Source organism: Phalacrocorax aristotelis, chromosome 21 (assembly GCF_949628215.1).
Source record: "Phalacrocorax aristotelis chromosome 21, bGulAri2.1, whole genome shotgun sequence".
NCBI lineage: Eukaryota > Metazoa > Chordata > Aves > Suliformes > Phalacrocoracidae > Phalacrocorax > Phalacrocorax aristotelis.
The window spans coordinates 2,702,143-2,726,361 of record NC_134296.1 but is presented as its reverse complement, the minus strand read 5'-3'; the positions used below and the strand labels follow the sequence as shown (position 1 = coordinate 2,726,361).

Here is a 24,219-nt window from a genome sequence, read left to right as displayed (position 1 = left end):
TCCTCCAGCCGCAGTTGCAGAAGCTCGCCCCAGTCCTACCCTGACATCTCCAGACGATGCAGAGGTGCTCAGAACACCTGCCCTGCTCCTACGTGGCTGCCACCGCAGGGGGACGAGTTCGGTTCGCAGCCGCAGTGGTACCCCAATGGCATCCCCAGTGCTGGCAGATCTCAGCTGGTCCCATCCATCCTCTTTTCCTTCCCCCTTCCTCATGCTCCCCGGGGCTGGATCAGCCCTGGAGAAGCCAAACAAGCTACAAAAGACAGGAAGGAAGGGAAGCAGCAGCTCTGCTCCCCACCAGGCCTGTTACTGAGCTAATATCTGGCAGCTGAAGTCACCTGGGGCTGATAGAAAACTCTGGTTCTTCTCCAGGGAGGGTGTCCAGACTCCCAGTACCCTCAGTGGTCAGGATAAGCCACCAGCAATGTTCTCAGGGCATTGCACAGAGGAGCAGACGCTACGCCTCACCAGTCCGTGTGCCCTGTAAAGCCAGTGCGTACTGGTTGAACTGGTCCAGGCTGGAAGATCACATCCACGATGCTCCTGAAGCACCTGCAGGCAGCCATGCCCTGAGCAAGCCCCTTACCAGGGCTGACGGTGGGCGGAGGGAGGGAGTCAGGGGATGAAGGGAGACAGAAGGATGACAGGGGTGACAGGACAGGAAAGGAGAGAGTCATGGGTGCCCATGGGTGCTGGCAGCCCCAATGCCCATTGCTTTAGCTGCCTGCGACTCCAAACCTCAGAGAGACCCCAAACCCCACCCTGAGAAAGGAAAGAGAGGCAGAGAAAAGACTTGGTGAGAAGAGATTTGATAAGAAGAGACTTTTAATCAGACTCCATTACAGCTGTTACAGGGTTTCTCTCGACTGCCGAGGAGTCTGGCCGGCACAGCACGCGTGGTAAATACACCGGCTACGAGGATACATGGGACAAGTTACTACAAGATCTGTGCTTTTACCTGTACAGGAGGCTTTCGCCAGCGTTGTGCTTGGCCGCAGGGGAAGCGGCCGCATCCCGCGTGCTGCCATGGCTCTGCCCGGGCCGTGCCGTGCGCCCCCCACCCCGGCCACCTGGCCCGGCTCCCCACTCCTGCCAGTGCGACCCAGGCTCGGGGAAGGGTGGGGGGCAGGAGGAAGGCAGTGGGAGTTGCTCCAGGGAGGTGCTGGGGTTTAACGTGACCTGCCAGGGTCTGGGTGGGGGCCAGGAGGTGAAGCAGGGGCTGTTTCAGAGGAATTATTGAGGGGAAGGGGCCACGGGACACCCGGGGACGGTGCAAATCAGCAGAGTATGGCCAGCTCCAGCCATCCCCTCTGCTTTGCACCAAGGCCAAGGATCTCCAGCCCCCACCCACGGCACCAGCAGCAGAGCCTGATGCTCGGGGTCAGAGCACCCCAGCTCCAGCCCTATGGTGACCGCAGGCACTGTTGGACCCGCAGCACTGCCGTCACGGGGTGGGCACCCCCCTGCAAAGCTCCTTCCTGCCCTCGGCACCAGCCAACCCCTCTCCAGACCCACGTCACCCGTCCCCAGCTCGGTCCCCAGAGAGGGGACAGAGTTTTGACCCCTCCTGATCTACCCAGCACCAACTTGTCCCCCAGCCAGGGACACTGTCCTGCTGCAAGCAACAGGATCCAGGCTGGGAGCTGATGTGGGGGGAGAGGAATATCGGCAGCGGTTCCCCCCTCCTTCTCTCACTGCCTGGAGGAAAACCGAAAAGTGCCTGTGCTCACAACTAGTAGCTATTCCCTGTGCCTCTGTGGAGAAAAAGAGGGAAAAGAGTGATTTCCAGGGCTAAAAGCCACTGTGGGTAGGCCCGATCCGTAGCCCGGGAGCCCAAGAAGGTGCGTGGAGGGAGAGCCTGCCCCGGCGAGCGGGAGAAACCCCCAACACAGGCTCCAAAAGTGACCGAGTACAGCGAGAAGTGAATCCTAAACAAAACACATCCGCGCACACACACACGCGCACACCCCCACGCACGGCACCTACGGACAAACACGCCCACGCTCACACGGCGACGACACGGATCACTTAAAATTTAACGCACGCACACCCCCCAACACCCTGTGTCTAACACCGAGCAAATGCCACGAAGAAATACAGTTATTTCCACGGATAAAAATAAAGGTGTCGTCCCTCCTCTTCCTCCTCCTCTCTGCTGGATCCCCAGGGCAGCTGGACCCCCGGGGGCTGGGCGGGGGACGGCCACCCACCACGCACGAGAAATAAAAAGGTAAAAATACGTCCCGATATACAATGAGAATTGATCTGTACAGCACTGGGAATGAAAATATGTCACGGGCCACTTTGGAATATGTTTTGTCATTTAACAGCATTTACAGTGACATTTACAGAATAAATATACAATAGAAATAGAGAATCTCTAGGTTATTATTCCATCTCCTCTCTCTGTATATATTTTATATATATAATATAGCTTTTTTTTGTTACCTTCTTATTGACTTTGTCTCTTAGTGACGCTGCAAGAAGAGAGGAGGAAAGCGAACACCTCCCTGGCTGGTTTGGGAATGGCGATGGGAGAGACGGAGGGCCGGATCCTTCCCCCCAGGGTTCGAGGAGCATCACGCCATGGGAGCGGATGGGACTAAGCGCTTTGGCTACAGGAGGTGTCCTGCTCCGTTAACTCCATGGGAGCTATGGTGGGAATCCGGCCCCCGGGCTCAGGGGCATCAGGAAGGTGGTGTTGGGCAACGATTTGGCTCATCCTCTGCTTTGCTGGCTGGGTGGAGGAAACTGGGGACAGAGGGAGAAATAAGAGATGGGAGGGAACGTCTTGCCTAATGTTGGGAAAGTGCCATGGCTCTTGTGCTTTTCCCATCTGGAGATGATGGGGTGGGGATATATCTATGTCCCTCTGCACAGGCAGGGGAGATGGTGAAGGGGGGACTGCTGGACGAGAGACAAGAGCATGACTGATCCTGACCACACGGGGCTGGTGCTTCTCAGAGCCATCAAAGACTGAGAGCTTTGTTTCAGTCCATGCCTCCATTGACCCCTGGAAAAGTGGCTAATGGCAGGCCTGTGCTAATTGTCCAGGAAGAGTCTCCAGGTCACCAGCCAAGCCCATGGAGAGGGACTATAAACAAAGGATCACAACCCACAAGAGAAATGTCACTGTGGGGGACCTCCCAGCCCCAGGGATGCTGAGAAGTCAAGGATGTAGTGAATGGACCAGGTACTTTCTGCCTTCGCCTCCCAGCTGAAAGAAGAATCAAGGTGGAAGAAAACCCATTGACAGGAGAGCGAAGGAGGGAAGGGCTCGTGAGCAAACACCCAAAAACTTGGCCTTCAGCCTGGCTTGAAATTCCATCATGCATGATCTAAGCTCAGCAGGACCAAGGATGAGGAGCTGCCTTGGCTTTAGGAGGCTGTAACAATGAGCTAAGAGGGAAAGAGGCTGCAAGCAGGCCGCTGTGCCCTTGTCCCCATGGGGAAAGGAGGAAGCTGCCACGCAACACTGGTACCCTTGCCAGAAATGCTCAGCTACATATAGGAGTCAAGCAAGTGACCCTCAGTCCCAGCGGGAGACACTCTGAGCTGGGAGATCCCAACCTTTCCTAGATAGCATGGGGAGAAACAACATAAGGTCACATTAATCTGGTCCCCAGATAACATGGGCGGGTGTGATAGAGGCTCCTGGGCTCTAACGAGGGCTCACCAGCCTGGATCAAGGGCTAGCAGGGACAGTGGGACCTGGCACTGCTGCTGCTCAGCAGACCCTTGCTGTCCCCAAGAGCTGGTTACCCCCATCCGAAGGCTGGTGAGCCCCCATGAAGATGCAATAGGAGGCAATGCAGACCCCCTGGCTCAAAGCTATGAGAAATGAGGACATATGTCCAGAGATAATCACTGTCCAGCTCACCTCAGCTGGTGGGTGCAAGGGAGGTAAGCCAGGGGGTGGTTTCCTGAGAGCTAAACCAGGACTGGACGCCCCACAGCTTCTCTGCTTGTCCCTCTGGGACATTTAAAGCAAGTGGCGAGAGGAAACAATCACAACGCCAGGGATTTTGGTTCAGCAGAGCATCCCACATGTCAGGAATAATTCCAGGAGAGCGCTCTTGGCCCCCATCAGGGTAACCCTACCCAGACCCCGCACACGCTTACACATCCAAATCGCCCTCACTTCAGAGGTCCTCCTGCCACTCAGCACAATAGCCGCCTGACCACGGAGCATGCTGACCACTTCATCCCACGGACGTGACATGTCCGTGTCTCAGAACAACCCACAGACGCTGTCCCTGTGCTGGTGGTAACAAAACAGATACCAAGGATCCACCATCCACTGTCTCACATGTTGCAACGCCTCAGCCAGCCCTGCGCTGCTCCCCGCCAACCCTGGTCAAAATCTGGGGGTTATTTGGGTGTGTCCACAGCTATAAAAACCTACAGGAGATACAACAACAACAACGATGGTGACAACAACAGCACCTTTTTGTGCTATGAACATCGATGGTTAATTGTGCTCGTTGGAATAAGGCCATGACTCCTCCCACCTAAACGACAACAGATGGGGAGGGAAGAGCACTGGGTTACAGGAGGAAGCACGGTTGACTTTCCGCCTGACACCAGGTCCTTTTTCCAACCATCAGCTGCTTAGAAAAGAGAGATTCTTTGCTTCAGATTTGAGCTGCATGGAGAACAACTCTTGGAAAGATTGCAGCGTCTCTTGTTCCTCCTCCCTTCCCCAAAGGCAAGCCCGGGGGATGCTGCCTTTCAGCCGAGGGTTGTCGGAGGAGTCCTGCCCCTCCCGCAATCCCATCTTCCAGATGTCATCTTAGAAATGGCTGCTTTTGGTTACGATTTTAAGAGGGGTTTCTTCTTCATCTTCCTTATTAATTAAATTTTCCTGTTGCCTGGACAGCCAGGATCCACTCCCCAGTGACCTCCTCTCCCGGTGGGGGTGGTCGGCAGGCAACCATCACAGTTCGGATTCAGGGGTGCTGGCCAGTAGGTACCCACTCCCGTATCGTCCGTTGGGGGCACTGCTCATTTCCATGGGGGAGTTGCTCCCAGGACCCAGGTAGGAACGGTGCGTGGGCATGGGGGACGGGGTCTCGCTGGGCACTTTGCTCAGGATGAAGCGGGTCTCATCATTGTCTTCCAAATTGGAGATGTCCTTCATCATCCGGCCCTTCTTGTAGGTGACAGAGAGGGCGTTGGAGCCATCGGACACGAGGTGGAACTGCCGGAGGATAAAGACCAGAGGCAGAGGGAGGGATGCCAGGATGATCAGAGAGATGAGGATAGCCATGGCCCAGGTTGGGTAGAAAAGGAACTTTTCTGCAGCCTGAAAGAGACAGATATTAGTATCAAGGGGCTGTTACAGCAAAGGTGATGCACACCTGGTGCAACGCCTCCTACGCGCGAGGCAATTCCTGCTGCCTCCTGCCAGACTTCATCCTCAGGGGCATCACATGAAGCTATCAGGAGGTGGGTTCAAATCAAGGAAAAGGACATGGTCCTGCACACAGCAAACCAAAACCCAAGCTCAAACTTCAGAGCTGGCTGGAGACTTCTGGGCAGCATGGACAAACGTGATTGCTTGCAGGGGATGAGCGGCCACAGGCAGGATGTCTCCCAGCAGGAGAGGGGAGGAGAAACAAGCAGACCTGTGGAGAGCAGGGTAGTCTGCAGCTCTCAGCTGCTCCCGGCTCAGCCTGGACCTGGGGTGGACATGGCTCTGGGGAAGGGAGCTGTGCTCACCTCCTCTCTGATCCATGCACTGTAGCCTGGGGGGCTGACTCCCAGCTGGATGATGCTGGCGGTCATGAGCACGGCCATGCAGATGGGAGAGACGTACTTCCAGGTGTAGTAGTAGAACTGATAGGGCCGGAAACCCAGCATTTCCGTCAGCTCCTGCATGAACCTGCCAAGAAGAAGAGATGGAACCATGCTGTTCCCACCTTCAAGTGAGAAAATACCTCCCAGGAGCCCCTGTTGTCAACTATGCTCAAGGCAGAGCCTGAAGAACCACCCAGCTGATCCAGGCAAGCATCTCAGTGTCCCTCAAGCCTGTAGAACTGGTTGGGATCCTCCTAAGGAAAAGGTCATTTGAGCATTAGCCGGACCCTCCTTTGCTCTGGCCAACTTATGAACAACAAGAACAGGCACTGGGGGGAACAAGGTCTTCTTCCAGAAAGACCTGGAAACCTCAGACAAAATCACAAGTGACAGAGCACCACAACCAACAGTAGATAACCCAGGACCTGCCCCTGGAGCTGGGTTACACCTAAGGCAGGGCAAGGGGATCACAGCGAACTGAGTTCCTGCCTCTATGAGGTAGCTGCCCCTGGAGCATTTGCTCCATCTGAGCTGGCCTCCTTGGGAAAGTCATATGGAAAAGAGCGGATGGAGGGGGTGGTTTTGGCCAGGAGTTACAGCACAGTAATTCATTTTGTTGCACAAATGCCTTACTTCTTGGTGCCATAAATCCAGGCCACAGCGATGTTCTCCAGGATGACCACAACCGTGAGCGGCAACGTGGCTGAATAATCGTCAAACATGGTGACAAAGTAATTCCCAGAACGCTGCACAAAGATCAGTCCCACCACGAAGGCAAAGATGCAGGAACCAACTGTGGGGAGCAAACGGGCATGGTGAGCAGAGCACCCCAAGGGGAACCAAGGCCTCCACTACAAGGTCCGTTCCCTGCATTAGCAGAGCTCAGGACACATCCACTATGTCCACGCTCTTCCGGAGTGACTCCCCAGGGCAAAGGGGACCCTCTACCCCTTCCCCAGGAGGTTGCAGGAGAAAAAGACCTCACCTGTGAACACTTCCTTCCGCACCTTGAAGGTGTCGATGATGGGCGTAGTGATGCCTGACATGGTCCCGATCATGCTCCCCAGCCCCAGGTTTATCAGCATCAGGAAGAACATGACAGACCAAAACGGTGAGGCTGGGAAATGGGTCATGGCTTCTGTGAAGGCAATGAAGGCCAGGCCAGTTCCTTGCACCGACTGTTCAGGAGGAGAGAGGACCAAAAGTTGAGAAGAAACATATCACGGGCACAGCCTGCAAGTCCCTGCATGCCTCAGGTCTCTCTCACCAAACCACTACTCTTCAAGGAAAGAAAAATCCAGTCTGGTACTCCAGCCTGGAAGTGGTGATGACCCTGCTAGATTTGCTATGGGCAGACCCCACCCCAGGAAGGACCACTGTATGCTGGGGAAGACCCCAGGGACAGGGAATCCCTTTCCCTGGAGGGTCTCTAAAAATAGGTTTTCCAGATCCATGTGCCAAGAGTGACACAAGCAGAGCAGCTCCTATCAGGGAGAGGCAATGGGGTAGGTGACCGTCTGGTCCTACTAGGAGTGCCACCAGGTACCTTGTTAAGTTCGTCCTCCAACAGGCAGGCGTCCAAGCCCAGTTCTTTGAAATGCCCCTCTTTCACTGTCATGATCACCCTGTACATCTCATTGTAGTCCTTGGCTGTGAGGTGGGAGAAGTTCACGTGGGGTGGGATGAGGTCATGGCTCAGCACGTTGGTGTTCAGGTAGCCCAAGATCTTCTCAGCGTTCCTAAGGGAGAGCAGAGCCTGGTCACCCAGAAATGTCCCCTTCCTCCCAGGGTGGATGCTGGGGCCTGACCATGCAAACCCTTTGGCCCAGACAGGATGAACCTCCTTGGGTCACGTTATCCAGATCTCAGTCGGAGAACCTCTTTGCACTTTCCCAAGGAGTAAGTAAACATTGCGTTAGGCCACATGACAGAGGATGCAGATGGGGGCCCACCAGGCACTGGGCTCTTCACACTTCCTTCTCAGGTCTATCTCCTGCTCTGGGTCTCCACACTGCATGGCCTGGATTTTTATGGATGCAGCTTACTGTCTACAGATAATACTAGGTACACAGATTCACCTTCCTCCAGCTGCTGTTGCACAACAGCTCCCCTAACCTTGCAGACAAATGCACCCTACGATCAGTGGAAACTGGGAAACCCAGATGATCTGACTAGACATGTTGGATTTACTCCCAATTTGCAGACTAAGAGCCCATCTTAGGGCTGGATCTTAGGCTGGAGTTGCTGAATACCCAACTCCCTCAGCTACAATGGGACATCTCTGGAGATACAGGTCTTGACCACCAGGCACTTGGGCCCACCAAAGCACAGCATCACCCACCTCCAGACCACTTACTCTATTGCCTCCAGACCCACCACGACCAGGAGTAGCAAAGACCTGCCCAGCCCAGAGAAAAAGCAAATCTTACTCCACCACGCATTTCTCATTCATGATGTTGGCCTTGAAGCCCAGCACAGCAAACACAACCAGGGTGGCCAGGACAGACGTGAAGAAGTTGATGAAGGAGACGAGCGTGGCATCAAAGTGGCAGTTGTTGTCCTGCTTGTTGTAGCTGGAGAAGGCGATGACTCCTCCGAAGCCCAAGCCCAAAGCAAAGAAAACCTGCGTAGCTGCCTCCCGCCACACCTGGGGGTCTAGCATCTTGTCCAGCTTGGAGGGGAGACAGAAGAAGTAGTTAGGTGTTTTGGTGGCCTCACAACTCACCCCAAGGAGCCAGAGCTAAATTAAAAGGCTGAGGTACCTACAACCCGGGCTGGTTTTGGAACAACCATGGGCATGCTTTGATCAACCACAATCGGTAGGTCAAATAATTGCATTACCCAGCACTCATAGGTCCTTCTTCTCTTTCCTGCAGTGGGGAAAACTGAGGCATGGAGAAGGGCAGGCAAAGGTTTGACCTGGCCATGTCTATGGGTGCTCCATCTGCCCCAGAGCCTAAGCTGTGTGTCTGATCTCCCAGTGCAAAGCCCCACTGCTTCCCAGATCACCCAGCTGCCCTGGAGAGCTGGCATCCGCATCTCCCCACCCAAGGGAGCCACGCGCCACCCAGCAATGGGTCTCCATCCTCCTCCAGCCATCTCCTGCCTCCAGAGCGCCTCGGAGGTGAAATCAAACGTCTTGGCTGCCAGGTTTGTTTAACCTCCTGTCCCCCCAGCCACATCCTGCCTCTCCTGTGAGCCAGAGCTGCAGGCGGGAGGCCTCCGAGCACCATTCATCAAGAGATCATAATTAATATCTTCTAACAACCTCGCCGGCTGAGCCGATTCATCTACATCTCTGCTTAATTAATTAATTAGCTGGCTAATTAATGGATGCATACCACCAGCAGAGGTTTTGCTGCCAGCCAGCATCTTCCTATTAAGTCTTTAAATATATCGCCTCAGGCACCCCCCACACGCCCACGCTGGCATCCGGGCACCCAAAGGTGACAGGAGTGGTGCTAAGGCTCAGAGCAGCTCTAGGGTGGCGAGTCTGCGAGGTTCTCGGCTGTTCTGGTCATACCCCATATTCAGGGTGCTGCTGGCACATCCTGACCATGTATCAGGATCTCGGAAGTAGTTTGGGCTGGTTTTTGGGGTAGGGAGCATACGGGAAAATAGGGAGCGGCCAGCCGGGATGAGAACCTGCTTGGAGTCAGCTGGGCTTGGAGACTCTTACCTTGGGTGTGAACATGTGCATGATCCCATCCACCGCCCCACGCAGCAGAAGTCCCCGCACCAAGAAGCAAACGAGCACCACGTAGGGGAAGAGCGAGCTGAAGTACATCACCTAGGGCAAGAGGGATCCAACCGGGGAACAATGTCGTTTACTGTCCGCTGAGCTCAGCCGCCTCCCCATCCAACCCAAGGACAGCTCAACAGGGGTGAGGAGGGAGGGTTACCCTCCCCAAAACGAGGTCTGCTCCTCAGGCAGTGCAGGACGCTACAAGTGCTGAAGCTGAGGTGGATTTGCAAAGTGCTTGGACACACTGAAGAGAAAAAAATCTGCTGAATGCAAAGATGCCAGCGTTGGCTCAGAAAATTCCTGAAACACAAACTGCTGGTGCCTGGGGGAGCCCAAGGGAAGGATAGCTCTGCATCCCCACCCCACCCCTTCCCTCCAGCACCTGCCAAGGGCTGCAGGCAGCCCCAGCTGCTTCCCGGCACAGGGCATGTTCCCAGCGCCCCGATCAGCAGATGTGGATAGGGCTTCATCCTGCTGCCGTGGCCCTGCTCCTGCAGCTCACTCCCACCGCCCCACGCTCGGAGCCGCGGGGCAGGGGTCTCATCACCCTCTGCTACCTGCTAATGCACCAGATGTTTTGCAGAGAACACCTGGAGACAGGGATGTTCAAGTGTCCCAGGACACCATACCCTTCTGCATCTGACCCCCCTGCTTACACAGCCTTGCTTGAAATGTCATCGGCCTCTGCAAGCTAATGGCATCCCTCCCCCACAGCTTTCTGTTCCTCCCTGCTCTGCTTCTCCTGGTGCAGTCCTGGTGCTCCCCCCATGAAGGCGGGCTTAGCTCTCACCCCTACATCCTACAAGCATCCATCAAGACGGCATGCACCACGGGATCAGAGACTTGTCAGCCCCCAAATGCAGGGGCTGGGCAGGCAATTTGGCTAGCCTGATGTGGCTCAGCCCTGGGCCATTGCTGCAGGTGTCAGCTGGACTAAACTTCTTCCCCACACCCACTTTTGATCGTATTCTGGATCTCCCCAGAGATGGCCCCAACTCTGGAGTGGGTGTGAGCATCCCCCAGGGGACACAGCATCCTCCAGCCACCCCAGATCAGGGCAGGAGAGCATGGTCCAGACAGGAGGTTTTTGCCTCGAGGACACACCCCAGCCAGGCTCAGGTGGCCACCGATACCCACCTTCCCCGAGGACTGGATGCCTTTGATCATGGCCAAGCCAACAAGGCTCCAGGCCACCAGCAGACACAGGGTCATCTTCCAGTTGAGCCCTCCGCTCTCCGAGATGGAGTTGGAGATGTCCAGGGTCTCCCGGTACCAGAAGTAGGTGGTGGCCGAGCTCCTCTCACATTCAGTCTCCACAACTACAACCAAGCAGAGGCAGGAGAGCTTGAGGGGGCTAGAGGAGAGGCACCCACCATCTTTTAGGGGATGAACACCAATGAATGTCAAAGACCTGCTGGAGCCAGCCAGGGAAGGCAGGCACCCCTGGGAGCTAAGGGGTGGGAATTAATGGGGCTCATTTTTAGCAAGAAAAAGGAAAGACAGGACATAAAGCCATTGCCAAGTGAAAATAAGATGTTAAGGACAGGGAGAGACATTTGCATTTGATATAAAACCTCCCAGAATACCCCAAGGAGATGCTCAGATACTAATAAACACCATTAGTTCCATCGGCATCTTAGCTGGGCACTGATAGAGTAGCCAGGTGAGCCCTGCCTGGCTCTCACTGCCTCCCTCCGTGGTCCTGGGTCAGACCCTGGCCCCAGGCACCAAGGCAGCCTGGACACCCAAGCTCCGGATCCCCAAACTAGCATCAGATCCCATCAGTGGGGACAGACCCCCAGGGGAGAGCATGGGAGAGACTCCTCCAACCCAAGGGAAACACCTCCATATGATCAAGGCAGCAGGACCGGAGAGGACCCAGTGCCCCGGCAGACACCTCAACCTCTGGTGTCCCCATCCTGTGATAGCTACAGATGTTGGGGGTCCCCAGCGTCCCACAGCCCCCCTTCCCTGGGAGCTGCTCCCTCCCAGCCGAGCTGTGCCCCGCACCAGCGGCTGTCCCTTACCGGCCACCGAGCCGTTTTTCACGATGGGGCACTCGCTCCAGGGAAGAGGGTACTGGAAGGACTTAAAGAAGTAAAAGATGCTCCAGCCAATGATGACGTTGTAATAGAGGCCGACAAAAAAACAGACCTGGGGGGAGGAAGGAGGACACGGTATGAAACCACAGGGCAGTGACACTGTCCCCAACAGACCTCCCGCTGGGCTGCGACCCGGGGGGAGCAGGGCTGTTGGGATCAGGGGATGGCCCATTCCCACCCAGCCCTAAACCCACAGGTGGAGCTGGAAAAACTCCCCTTGACCTCTCGAACCTCCGCACAGGACCCCTCAAGATTTGCTTCTAGGCCACCCCCCAACTTTGCAGCTTGCAAAGCTGTCCCACGCACCCCAAGGTGGGGGTCTGAGGGGACCCATGGGTGCACTCACGAGGCAGCTGGCATAGCCGATGCCCCCCAGGCGAGGACAGATGTAATTCCAGACGCCAATGCTGCCCCGGCGGATCCGCTGCCCCACCGCCAGCTCCAGGAAGAAGAGGGGGAGCCCGATGATGATGAGCAGGACCAGGTACGGGACCAGGTAGGCACCTGGCAGAGGAGAGAAAGCTCATCATGGACCCATCTCTGCCTGCTCTCATGCAGCCAAAGATGGACAGACAGGGATGGACAGGCAGGGCAGAGCTGGGACAGGCTCTGCCTGGTCCATCAGTTCATTTGCAATGGATCAGGGAATGCAGATCAGTGCTTGGGCAGCAGAGAAGATGGTCACGGAGAGGAACAAACACATGCGCGTGGAAGAGAAGGGTGCAACATCCCCTGCCAGCGTGGGTACGCGTGGGTTAGATCCCAACACACCTAAAGACACACTGCATCCATACAGGAACATCACCCTACGCACAAGGAGGCACCTCCATAAGCCAACCCATGGGGACAGGCACACATTCCTGGCCATCTCAGACACACAGAAGCCCTCCTGTTCACCCCGGTCCTGCCTGCACGCGCATGTCCGAGCACAGCCAAGCCCCCTGCACCGGCACGCACCCCCCACAGATACCCCCACATCCCCGGCAGCGGCATCCACTGCACCGTGTGCTGCCTGGCACAGAGCGAGGTCCTCCGGTAGGGGTAGGAACAGCTCAGATTAGAAACTCGGTTAATCTCTGCCTAATTGAGGAGGTCGAAGAGAAATTAGCGGTTCCTGAAGCATAACCAAATGACCAAAAAGGATGCGATGACTCACGCTGCAGCACCCGGCTGATGAATTACTCCAACCTCCTGCCAGGGGCCGAGGACCGGGCTCAGGAGCATGTGGCTCACTCCTGGGGGGCAGCAGGCGATCCAAAGGCACATGCCAGAGCCCGGTTGCTTTGGGCAAATTCCCAGCTGGATTTATGCCCTGGTTACGCCCCAGTGACAGCCACCACCCCCTAGCCCCTGTGGCAGCTGATGTTGCTCCGAGCAGCAGTGCTGTGAAGCAGTTCAGGTGGGGAGATAAATAAAGATGCAGCGGCCCAGGGCAATTAGGAGGACGAAAGGAGAGGCAGAGAGCAGGGCAGAGCTGGAGCCCGGTGTAATTCAGGAAGGACCACGAGCGTCCCATCTCTGCAATGCCATCCTTGGCATCTGCATCTTGACCTAAGGACAGACAGAGCATGAGACAGGTGGACAGATTCAGAGGCAAATTTCTCCAATTCTGGAGGCTTTCTTCCTGTGATCTCTGGAAAGATGGGCAGCAGCTCATGCCCGTGCATCGCCACGCTCGGCAGCACCAGCACAGAAGCGCGGCGGGTGATGCTGCCAGCCGGTGCCAGCTCCCGGCACACCAAGTCCTGGAAATTTGGCTCCAGCCCATCCTGCTACCAGCACGCAGCCGTTCTCCCCCGCAGACACCCGTTTGGGGAGCAGGAGAGAAAGGAGCAGCCGCCACCACATCCAGGGGCTGCTCAGCACACCCAGAAGTGGTCTGTCCCTCACTCCCCAGCTCCCGCATCTATCTGTCTGGCACCAGCCTTACAGCCCGGTGGGAACCCCAGCTGGGGGCCAAGAAGGTTAAACACAGTGGGAAGAAGAGGCAGAAAATCAGTGTCTTCCCCACAGGACAGGGGAGATGATGCCACTTGGCCGAAAGAAAAAGCACAGGAAAGCTCAGCAATCTGCTGCTCAAGCCAGTTCCCAGCTCCTTGCCTCAGTTTCCCCATCTGTAAAATTGGGGCAATGGTTGGGGCAGCTTGTAAAGCCTTGTTTGAGACCTGCTGCAGGAAGATGTTGTAAGACAGCAAGGAGCAACTAAAACCAGCCACTTGTCCTGGTCCCTGCCTGGGTCAGCACCCCTGTGTCCCACCACAGGTCGGGGCCGAGCCGCCAGGTTCAAACCCCGCGCACCCACCTCCTCTGGCGCAGCGGGTCTCAGGGCTGTTGTGGGTTCAATTCCCCGTCCCCACTTCACATCCCATCTGGCCTTTTGTCTAAAAACACATGCTTAATGCTCCCCACATACAGACAGCGAATTCAGCCCCGGGTTTGCTAGAGAACATACCAGGATGAATCCCAGCCTGGGAACAGAAGCTGCTCCTCCTGTCAGCCGGCACCTGAGACAGCCGAGGCTAAAGCCCCGGAACCATACAGGGCAGCAGAGACCTCAGCATAAGCTGAGACATTTTCATTCATTGCACTAATTACAGTTAGTTATTGACTGCTCTGCCAGTGGGGAAACTGAGGCACGGCTGAGCGAGGTGCTTACAGAAAAAGCAGGACTCTGGATCGCCAACCTCTGGGTCTGAGCTGGCTCCCAACCTCATTTCATTGGGAAAACCTGCTTGGAAGTCAGAGGCCAGATGCGGAGAGCTGTGTAACAGAGCCAGCAGCGCCATATCGATCTATCCCAGCCCTGAATTTACCTCTGACCTCCTTCGGGGCACGCATGCAACCCTCCCCGCTGCGTGCGGCGCACACGCACACCGGCACGTGCGATGCAGCTAGCGCAGGATCCAAGCCCTGCAACGCCTGCGCGTGCTTGCTGCAACCCAAGGCTGCGCCGAGTCCCCCCCCACACCCCCCCATCGGCCTTGCAACGCGGTGAACACACCGGGCAAAGCTGTGCTGCACCGAAACCGCGTCTCGCCTGGACCCGAACTAGGGCACCAGGAGCTAAGTGTGCCAGCGGCTGGGATGATGCTGGGCTGCAGGAGCCGGGCACAGCGTGTGCCATCCCAGCCGGGAAGGCGACGGGGGTGCGAGCAGCCCTGGGGTGGGAAGTGCTGACTGCACAGGTCTTCGTTTGGGAGAATGACTCATCGTGAAGATGACACCAGAGATGTTTTAATTATTGAGAGCGCTGCAGGCTTGCCTGCTCCGGGGCTGGGGGCATGGCGAACGGCGTAGCGCCGGGAGCAAGGCGAGTGCAAGGGGGAGAGCGGAAAGCTGGGCTGATCCCGGCTTCGTTCGGTGCTGCTCGGCAGGGGCTGCTCCCTGTCGTGCTGCTGGGGAGAGGCCTCAAGGGCTGGGTTTGGATTACTGATGAGCAACCCGCCCTTCCATCGGTGTTACGAAGGGTGTCAGGTCTCAGCACTGCTGGAAGAGACTTGGCCCTCTAGGCTGCTCCTGGAAGCCCAAGGAGGGGTGTGTGGTGGGATGGAAGGACGGGCTGGCTGGAAGAAGGGTTTGGGAAGGGGCTGGAGCCTACCCAACACAGCTTCAGGTCCTGGGGAAATGGAAGTGTACTCTCTTTTTTCCCCCTCTACTAGTTCCCAAATTGCACCAACAGGAATTGGGGGCTACAGTGAGAAATCCTGGGATTTGCCTTGACTTTGGAGCAGGCAGGCAGACACCCTTTAGGAAGGGGCTGTCCTGGAGGTTCCTGCATTTTGGCACTGATGCAGGCGTAGCGGTGAGCATCTCCTAGCGGCCCCTTTCCTCCTTCAGAGCCCAAATAACCCCCGTCCTTCCCCAGGATCCACATGCCGACGTGCAGTGAGACAGGATTGGGCCATAGCCCCTTCCCCAAGGGCTGAGCCCATCCCTGCCCCATCTCTCACCTCCTCCATTCTTCTGGCAGAGGTAAGGGAAGCGCCAGACGTTGCCCAGCCCCACGGAGTACCCGATCTGCGCCAGGATGTACTGCAGCTTGCTGTTCCATGCCGGCCGGTTCTCCGCATCCAGCTCGTCCTCTCCGTCCTTCTGCTTGTCCCAGGTCTCCCCCGTCACGTTGAGGACGCTGCACTTGTAGTCCACGGGCTCTTCATGGGCCAGCAAGTCGGCCACCGATTCGGTGACATGCTCGCTGCTGTGTTCCCGCTGCGTCACCTTGCTGTTCTTCGGCATCGGGATGGCTCCACGCGGCCCCGGGGGGCGGGATGGGGTGAGGGGAGAAGATGAGTGTCCCACAGGGAACAGCACCCGTGTGAGCTATAGCTCCGGCCTCACCTCCTCTTCATCAGCAGGCCCTGGGTGGGGAAGGCATCAACAGGGGATGAGTTGGTTTTGTCTTAGCCCACGGGTGTCCCGGTGGGAGCAGCAGCACAAGGGGGAGAAGGGTCTCCATCACCCCATGCCTTGGGGACCTCCCTCTGGGCTGGGGGATGCTAAGGAACCCCTTCTCCATGACTGACGGACCAGGAGCAGCACCCTAGTTCAGCACTTATGGAGAAGATCCTCCCGCAACCCACGGAAGGGAATTTCCCTGGGCTGTAGGGGACGGTGACAAGTGATGGAACCAATCGCATCGCCATGACACCTCTTTTATCCTCCAACAACCCTGTTTCCCAGGCCAGCAGCACTGGTGAGGACTGACAGTGCACCCAGCACCGGCCAGGGCTCTGCCCTCCTGCCCCCTTGGCAGAGCCCGGCCTCAGCCCCACGACAGCTCAGAAGCACTGGGGGGACAGTGACAAATGTCTGGGCTATCTCTCCACCCCTGCACATTATCAGGATTGACTTAAAAGCCTGGGAGATTGCAGCTAAATTTTCCCAGGCAGCTTTACAACAGATAACGGCTGCAAAACAGCGGCAGCTGAGGCAAAGCCATCAATCTTCCTGATCCCAGCACCTTCCCAGACATCATCATGGGCCAGCCTTGGCCGGGGGCAGCTGTACCAGTCCCACAGCATCCACACAGTTACACCAGTTTTCCCCACTGCCTCATTCCCAGAACCGATGGCACCAGATCCCACAGGTGCAGGGCAGGGATGGGCACAGGCAAGGTCATTTTTGGACCCATGGAAGGTAGCGTGGGCGGGGGCGTGGGTTCACTGCCAGTGTGGTGATGAGTGGAGTTGTGTGGCAGGGTGTGTTTGCAAACAGGTGGCTACATGTTTGCACCAGGGACTCCTTCGGCTGTGGGAGCGATCCTCCACGGAGACCTTTCAGGGGGTGCCCGCAACCCAGCTCAGCCCCACAGTGCTCACCCCCACCTCAAAAACCTTGGGGGCATCAGGGAAGTCCTTTCTGCTGGGCTGGGGCTCCCCAGCATGGGAAAGGACCGTGTCCCTCCTCACCATACTGGGAGAACTGGGGTCGGACTGGCAGCTCCCACCCCAGCTGGGACCATTGAGTTTCACCAGCTGGGGAGAAGACACAGAAAACCCACAAGAAAACACACCTCTTGGAAAAGTGACTCTCCCAAAAGGCCACACTTGCTTCTTTTCTCTCCACTCCATCCCTGCTTCCCAGGGGACACCAGGCTGGTCACCAGCCCCTGGAAGAGTGATGGTGCCATGCCCAAGGACCTGTCCCACCCCAGCCTGGCCACAGCACTGTTTCACCCTCACCCCGGGAGCTTTTTCCTTCAGTTCAAAGCCCATCCAAGACCCAGCTTACAGGTGACATTGCACAAACGACCCATCATCGCAGCCCTTGCTGGCAGCCAAGCCTCTGTGTGGGCAGCCAGTCTCTACCAGGATACAGGGTGGGCGATGCAGGATGGACCTCCCACTGTCCCCCCCTCGGCGAGCAGAAGGAAAACTCCCTCACGTTATTCCAGATCCAACCCCAGCTCTTCTTTCCTTTGGACAAACATCCATCTTTTTGACCCAATTCAGCCCCAAGCAAAGCCCACAACCCCAAACCTTTCCAGAGCAGCGGGTTCAGCCCAGGCACCAAAGCCCATCCCGCCGCGGTCCCGACCTGGGAGGGAAGCAAAGCATCGGCAGCAGGAAACCTCACCCTCCCTCACCCTCACCTTGGTGATTTTTCACCCCTGAAGAAAGGTCCCCGCTTACCAGGCCCCGCTCCTATTAGAAAAGCTATTTTCGGCTGTCGGCTGCATCCGTTGCCAGGCAACCGTGTCGGCTCCACATCTTTCCTGGATCCGGCTCCTCCGGAGAAGCCGTTTGAATTATTCTTTCAAGCCTGGCCCAGCAATGTTTAATTTCCTGGCGAGGGTTCATTCACGTAAACCGCTCATGGCTCAAGCATGGCAATTACCAGCACGTGGTGCCCGGGGCTGGAGCATCCTTATCCGGGATGGGGACGGACAGGTAGGGAAGGGCCCCATCCAGAATTCACTGGGATTTCCATCGATTTTGGATCAGGCTCTGTATAGATTAGTACAGACCTGGTTGAATCACCCGCAAGTTGTTTGCTGCTCCTTGTCTGCTCAGCAGCCACTTAAGCTCCTTCTGAGCGAGGGTGACTCAGACCTTCAGGAGGACTCAGCCTCAGGGGCTAAAGTCTCTCTTTATATCAGGGATAGAGCCTAGAAGACCAAGGATCTGCTGGCCGAGCCCCCAGAGCTCAGTGCCCCACGGCGAGGCCACCCAAACTGCTCAACTCCCTGGAGCAAAGCCTGGGAGATGCCCGGCTCCAGGGAAGGTGGTGCTGAGCCAGGCCAGCGCGATGGGGTCAGGGCAGACCCCACAACATCTCTCTCTGGATCTCTAACTCTCCCCCTCCTCAGTTTAGGCCCCCTCCATCGTTATCCTTAGGAGCTGAGAGGCAGCAGGACACAGCAGCCCTTGAGGAGCAGGGTTCTTCAAGCACCTCCAAAGCCCCCGAGGACACTCAAGACAGCAACATTCCCAGAGGATTTAGGGATCAAAAGGGGTGTTTGGCTGCTCTTTGAGGCTAGGACAAGGGCTCTCTAGGCATTAGGATGAGATGGCACTGGAGGATGAGATGAAGGTGAAGGAGCAGAGGTACAAGTCTTCCTCCCCATGGGAGGAACATCCAAATTGAACTAGAGCAGGGGAAAACCACAGCAGAGGTCCAAATCTTGATCCCGGCACAGCTGTCAATGCGTCCCCATGGCTTGCTTGGGCAGGTCCTGCTGTCTCCCAGGTGGCTCAGCCCCAGCCTGGTGATGACGGTGTTGCCCAGAGGAGACAGGACCGTTCCCAGCAGTGACGCCGTGAGCACACCCAACCTTTGCCACCCACAGCCCTTGCCAGCACTGTCAGACAAGCACAGCCAGAACCAGCATGAAGCCACCGACCCACATGGCACAGGGACCTGATCCAGGGAACAGTGAGGTCAGCAGGGCCCTTCTTACTAATTTCCCCAGCATTCTGCATCAGTCCCAAGGCCTGCACCCCTCAGACTGGAAAGCACAGTCCAAATCCATCTCAGAAAGGTATTTCCATTCATTTCTTTGATTGAAAAGGGAATTTAATCAAAAATTCATCTGCCAAAAATAACGACCGTACTGCAAGAAGGACAAGGCAGATCAGCTGACAACCAGGAGCTTTCCGCGCTGAAGAGAGATAGAAAACCCTTGTCACTGACAGATGGAGATTCAGCTTGTTTACTTAGCCCTCATGACCTTAATTTTCTTAAATGTGCATTTTTTCTTTCTCTTTAGAAGACAGATCAGGGTCTTTCAGAGCCCACGGCTTGTAATAACCTCACTTATGCTGCCGGACCAGGGCTGCCTTTGCACCAACCACCTTTCCCAGGTAAAATGCGTGCTGATGCCTCCCATGCGAGTGCTTGGGGAGGGACCACGGCTTTTCCCATGGCAGGACCAGGGAAAGGATCAGTTTGTGCTGAGGATGGTGCCCCTGTCTCTAGAGGACAGTCGAGAGCAGCCAGCAACATCCTGCAGGGCATTACGAGGAGGGGTGTTGGGGAAAGCATCACTGGGTTGTCCCTGGGGATAACTCACCTCCTGCATCCCCCCACCTCTTGGTGCCCCCAGGTACCTCCTTGAACCGGATTCCCACTTTCATGGTCCCCAGTGGGTGCCTTCATGTCTAACCCCTTGCAGGACCTCAGCCCCCACGCAAAGCAACCACCATTCCCTGAGCCCTGCTCCCACACCAGACCCACTGGCTGAGCTCAGGGCTCCTGCTTGCACCAACCGGCAATCCCCCACCCACGTCCCCCTGTCCAGGTGACACAGAGGTGGCCTCGACCACCATAACTTTGCACTGACAGCTCAGGAGCCACCACTCCAGTGGGTCGGAGCCACATGGCAATGGTTTGCTGTGGTACAAGCTGGATTCATCCCATCCAGGGAAGGGGCAGAGATGGATAAGCTCCTGCTTTGCTACACCCAGGGGGTTTAATCCCTGCCTGGAGGCTCCCATTGATTACAGCTGGAGATGGAAACACCCACTGGGGAAAAGCTGCTATTTGGGATGAGTGAAGACCCCTGGGAGCTGAGGGCACCACATCCCCCAGCCCAGTCCTGCCCAAAGCATCACGAATGTCTCAGCGAAGGAGGGATGCTCTGAGCCACGCGTCCTGCCTTGGCCCATCCTTGCTTTCTCAGGAAGGCGGCTGGGGAGCAATAAAGCAGGCTAGAAACGTGTCAGCAAAGCTTTCAGCCAAGGAGCACAGAGGCAGGCGGGGAGGAGATGGGGATTTACAGCAGCCTCCAGCAGCAAACATGCTCTGGGTCCAAAGGATGGGCATGGGGGGAGATTTCTCCTCTCCTGTGTCCAAATCCTACACTTATACCCTGTTTGGGTCTATAAAGGGGAAACTGAGGCAGGAAAAAACACAGGCTGAGATCAGGTGAATTCAAAATTAACGTATAAACCATAGGGGCTCTCTGCTGGTCCCTCCCTACCCCACCACCTCTCCTCCTTCAGCTGTGACCCAGCTGCGCTCAGCTTCCAGGCAAATCCCAGCAGCTCCTGAAGGAGAGGACGAAGATGTTCCTGGTAAAGCATTCAGCTCACCAGGCCAGGGAAGGTCCAGTTTACGCCACAGAGCAGAGAAGGCAGGGAAGAGCAAAGGGGCCAGAGGCACAGAGGGATTGCAGGAGGTGGAAGGCCACTGTCAGGTTTGGGCTGGAAGATCCGAGCATCGATTTGCAGCTCCCTGTCCTCCCCAGCACACACAGGGCCAGGGAAACCTTGCACCCAGGGCCGAGGGGGAGACTTAAGCAGGGAGAGGAAGGGACGGATCCAAGGTCGCCTGGGAAGGAGAGGCAGAGGGGGAGAACAAGCATCCCTCCCGTCATCCTTCCATACACTGCAAAGCCAAGCAGCAAACGGAAGGAGCCCTGGTTGCACATCCCAGCTTTGAGACCAAATCACAAGAAAACCAACTCCAGGCCCCTACCTGCCGCTCCCCATGGTCAGGAGTGCCTCTGGGATGGGAGAGGGATCGCCCTGGCAGAGCGGGTCCCCTGGGAGGTATCCCACGCCTACAAGGCATGAGAAATCAAGGGCAGGACCCTCCCAGCAGCATCCAAACTCCACTTCAAAGCCCCGAGAAGAGATTTTTGCCCAACACAGAAGCATTGCAGCTCTGATCCCCCCAGCCCTGCTCTGAGGACCTTTCTGCAGCCTCAGTCATGCAAACCTCCCTTCCACGAGCCAAGGCCAGTCCAAGATGCCTCCGTCTTAAAGCTATTCAGTGCCAGGCCTTGCTTCTCCCTGCTCGTCCTTTCTGGCTCCATGGGGAAGGTTTTTACCATCTGGGCTCGATAGGGCTGCTCCCTCTCTCCCCTTCTTTAAACGACCCCTGTTAATTAGCGGCAGGCTTTCACCGCCCGGCGGAGATGACTCAGTCCCACCAGCCGAGCCGCAGCCCTGTGTGCTCCCTCCCTTACACCCACGTGTGGAGACGTACAGACTTCGGACAGAGTCGCCATGAGCAGATGGGAGAGCACAGGGGTGCCTGAGGACAAGGGCACCCGCAAGAAACTTTACTAGAAACCAAGCTCCCAGCCCCGACGGGGGGCTGAGAGCAGCTCAGCGGCACGCACCCGGCATTTCCCCGCCGGAGGTGCTCTGCACCGTGTCCTTGCCCTGCAAACGCTCAGGCCTGCCTTAGCATCATGACACAGGAGCGGTTCACGTTCGCTGATGAATCAGAGCTGCCTCCGCTTCTGTCTTACACCTACCTAAGTGGCTTTCGCCAGCAAAAGCGCCCAGATGTTATAAATAACCCCCAGCTCCTATAAAGGCAAGCAGAGGTGGGGCTACCCCAGCCACCGCCACCTGCTCCACCCCAGAGGTGGGTGCATTTCCCACCGCCCCAGCTCAGGTTTTTTACGCCCTGTGGCAGGTTGTGACATTATAGAGACTCTTTTCTTCAATAGGTGCCAAGAAATCTTCGGAAAGGGCCGTTTTGCTGATGGGTCATGAGACAGACACAACAGCCCTGGAGGAGGGGAAGCCTTGGCACTCGGGTTTGTCACGAACTGTATGAGCCCATTGATTCATCAAATATGGTCTCCTTTCATCTCTCATTTAGTAGCATGAAAACATATATCAGCTGCAGTAGTGTGACACCGTATCAAAGCCAACCATCATATGATTCCTTCAGGGCTCTGTTTGATTCAGCAGATGATATTTTTCCAGTTAGATCTCAGTGATCCCTCTTAACTCACCCACTCCAGGTTAGTGACCAAACCCAAAACCAGTCCGGCTTCACCCTAAAAGGCAGCAAAAGGGGCAGCATCCAAATCCCTCTACAAGCTGTGCGTTTCCCAACTGTATTTCATGAAGCTGCTGCTGCTATGTTTGTAAACAAACAAATCCAAATGCAACCCGGGATGGGGTAAAATCAGAGCCTCTCCTCCCAAGGCAATGGTTTAGTCTGGCTGTGCGTAGGTCCTGATCTAGGGTAAATTTGATCCTCGTGACTCTGGCTCAGCTGTGGTGTAAGTCCAGATTCCCTGCTCTGTGCAAGCCTGAAGTAGCAGTGGAGTCACTCCAGACATAAACCAAACCCTTTTACTTCCTATTGACTTCAGCGGAGCCGTCTCCAATTAGTCCCGGAGGACAGCTCAGACCCACATTTTATTTCCCTCCCAAGCAGCTGAGCTGCAGTCAAACCACCATCCAGGTTCCTTGACCTAGTCCCAACACCTCCAGAGAGATATTCGCAAGAAACTCTACGCCCTGCCCAGAATAGCTCAGCTGCTGTGGCATTTCAGGTTTTTTTTCCCCACCAAGACCAGAAATAGTTGCATCAGCTCCTGATGGATTCAAACCTCAGGTGCCTCAGATGCAAGGCACGATCCAAGAAGCAGAAGGATTTCACCTTCTGGGTCCTTTACAAAGAGCTGGGACCAGAATTCTTAGCTGGTCTAAGCCCCGCGTCCTCACAGCGATACAAATCTGCACCTGGCCAAGACGCCGGCCCGAAACACACACCTTTGGGCACATCCAGCGATGCAATAAATGCACAGAAGGGAATAAGAACTCCCCACACCCGATACTGAGAATTGCATGACACCAGGACCCCAAGCCCCATTTTTCTGCCTCAAAACCAGCCATCCACGTTCAGGGAGCAGCATTTAAAAAAAAAAAAAAAAAAAAAAAAGGGGTGGGGGAAGGAAAAATAACCCCCCCAACACTTCGGGGGCCAGCAAGGAAATACTCAAAGCAGCCCAATGCTTTCTCCTCTCCCAATGTTATTGTCAAGGTCAATCTGGAAGCTGCATTTCTGCCCATCCACAGGCAGCGGCTCGGAGGGGATGAGCCCCCCACCAACCCGAGCCGGGCAGCCAGTGCCACCCCCCCGGCAGCTACCCCCAGCCTCTTCGGGGTGGCTTCAGCCGCTTGCTGTCTCCAAAGGCCCCCCCCAGCCCTAGATGCCACCACCCTTAGGGCCATGCCTGCTACCTCCAGACCTAGGTGTGCCCGCCCCCCCCCCCCCCCCCGCTTAGCCCTGAGCACCTTCCCCCCACAAGGCACCGACAGCAGCGGTGGGGAGGGGGCGAACAAAGCACCCGATGAGGCGGGGAGACCCCCAGGAGCGGGACACCCCCCCCCCCGAGGGGTGCCGGTGGGGGCCGAAGGGAGCAGCCTTACCTCGGCGCTGCGGCGGCTCCCGGGGAGGGTGAGAGTGACCCGTTCCCGGGAGAGACTGAGCAGGTTTCCCCCGCCCCGGTACCGGGGAGGGGCGGCGGGGCCGGGCCGCGGGTGCCGCTGCTGCCTCCGCGGCGGAGAAGCTGCGCCGGTACCGGCGGGGGCTGCGCACCGGGCGGCCGCTTCCCTCCCGTCCTCCCCCCCCGCCCTCAGCCACCGCTCGGCGGATGCGCGCTGGGCTCGGCCCGGCCCCGCTCCGCTTCTCCGGAGGGGAGGTAACTCCGCTCGGCTCCGGGAGGGGGGGAAAAAAAAAGAGGAAAAGCAATAAGAAAGGGGAAAAATATTAAAAAAAAAAATAAAAAAAAAAAAAAGGGACACGCAGCCCCTGACGCAGGCTTGAGTCACCAGGGCTGCACGTCAAAGCTGGGGTGCCGGGCCACCCCCCCCGAACCTC

At 56.6% G+C, this 24,219-nt stretch overlaps 1 protein-coding gene across 1 annotated transcript; it reads right to left on the bottom strand.

The window, feature by feature from the left end:
• Window positions 1–807: 807 nt before the first annotated feature.
• Window positions 808–24,219, bottom strand: SLC6A17 (solute carrier family 6 member 17). The gene is made up of 12 exons (XM_075115302.1): window positions 23,769–24,219; window positions 15,597–16,004; window positions 11,993–12,150; window positions 11,572–11,698; window positions 10,682–10,863; window positions 9,479–9,589; window positions 8,229–8,470; window positions 7,346–7,538; window positions 6,785–6,977; window positions 6,433–6,592; window positions 5,722–5,884; window positions 808–5,305 (listed from the first exon to the last, which is right to left on the bottom strand). The coding sequence occupies exons 2-12, from the start codon at window positions 15,880–15,882 to the stop codon at window positions 4,937–4,939; spliced, it is 2,184 nt and encodes a 727-aa protein (XP_074971403.1). The 5' UTR covers window positions 15,883–16,004; window positions 23,769–24,219; the 3' UTR covers window positions 808–4,936.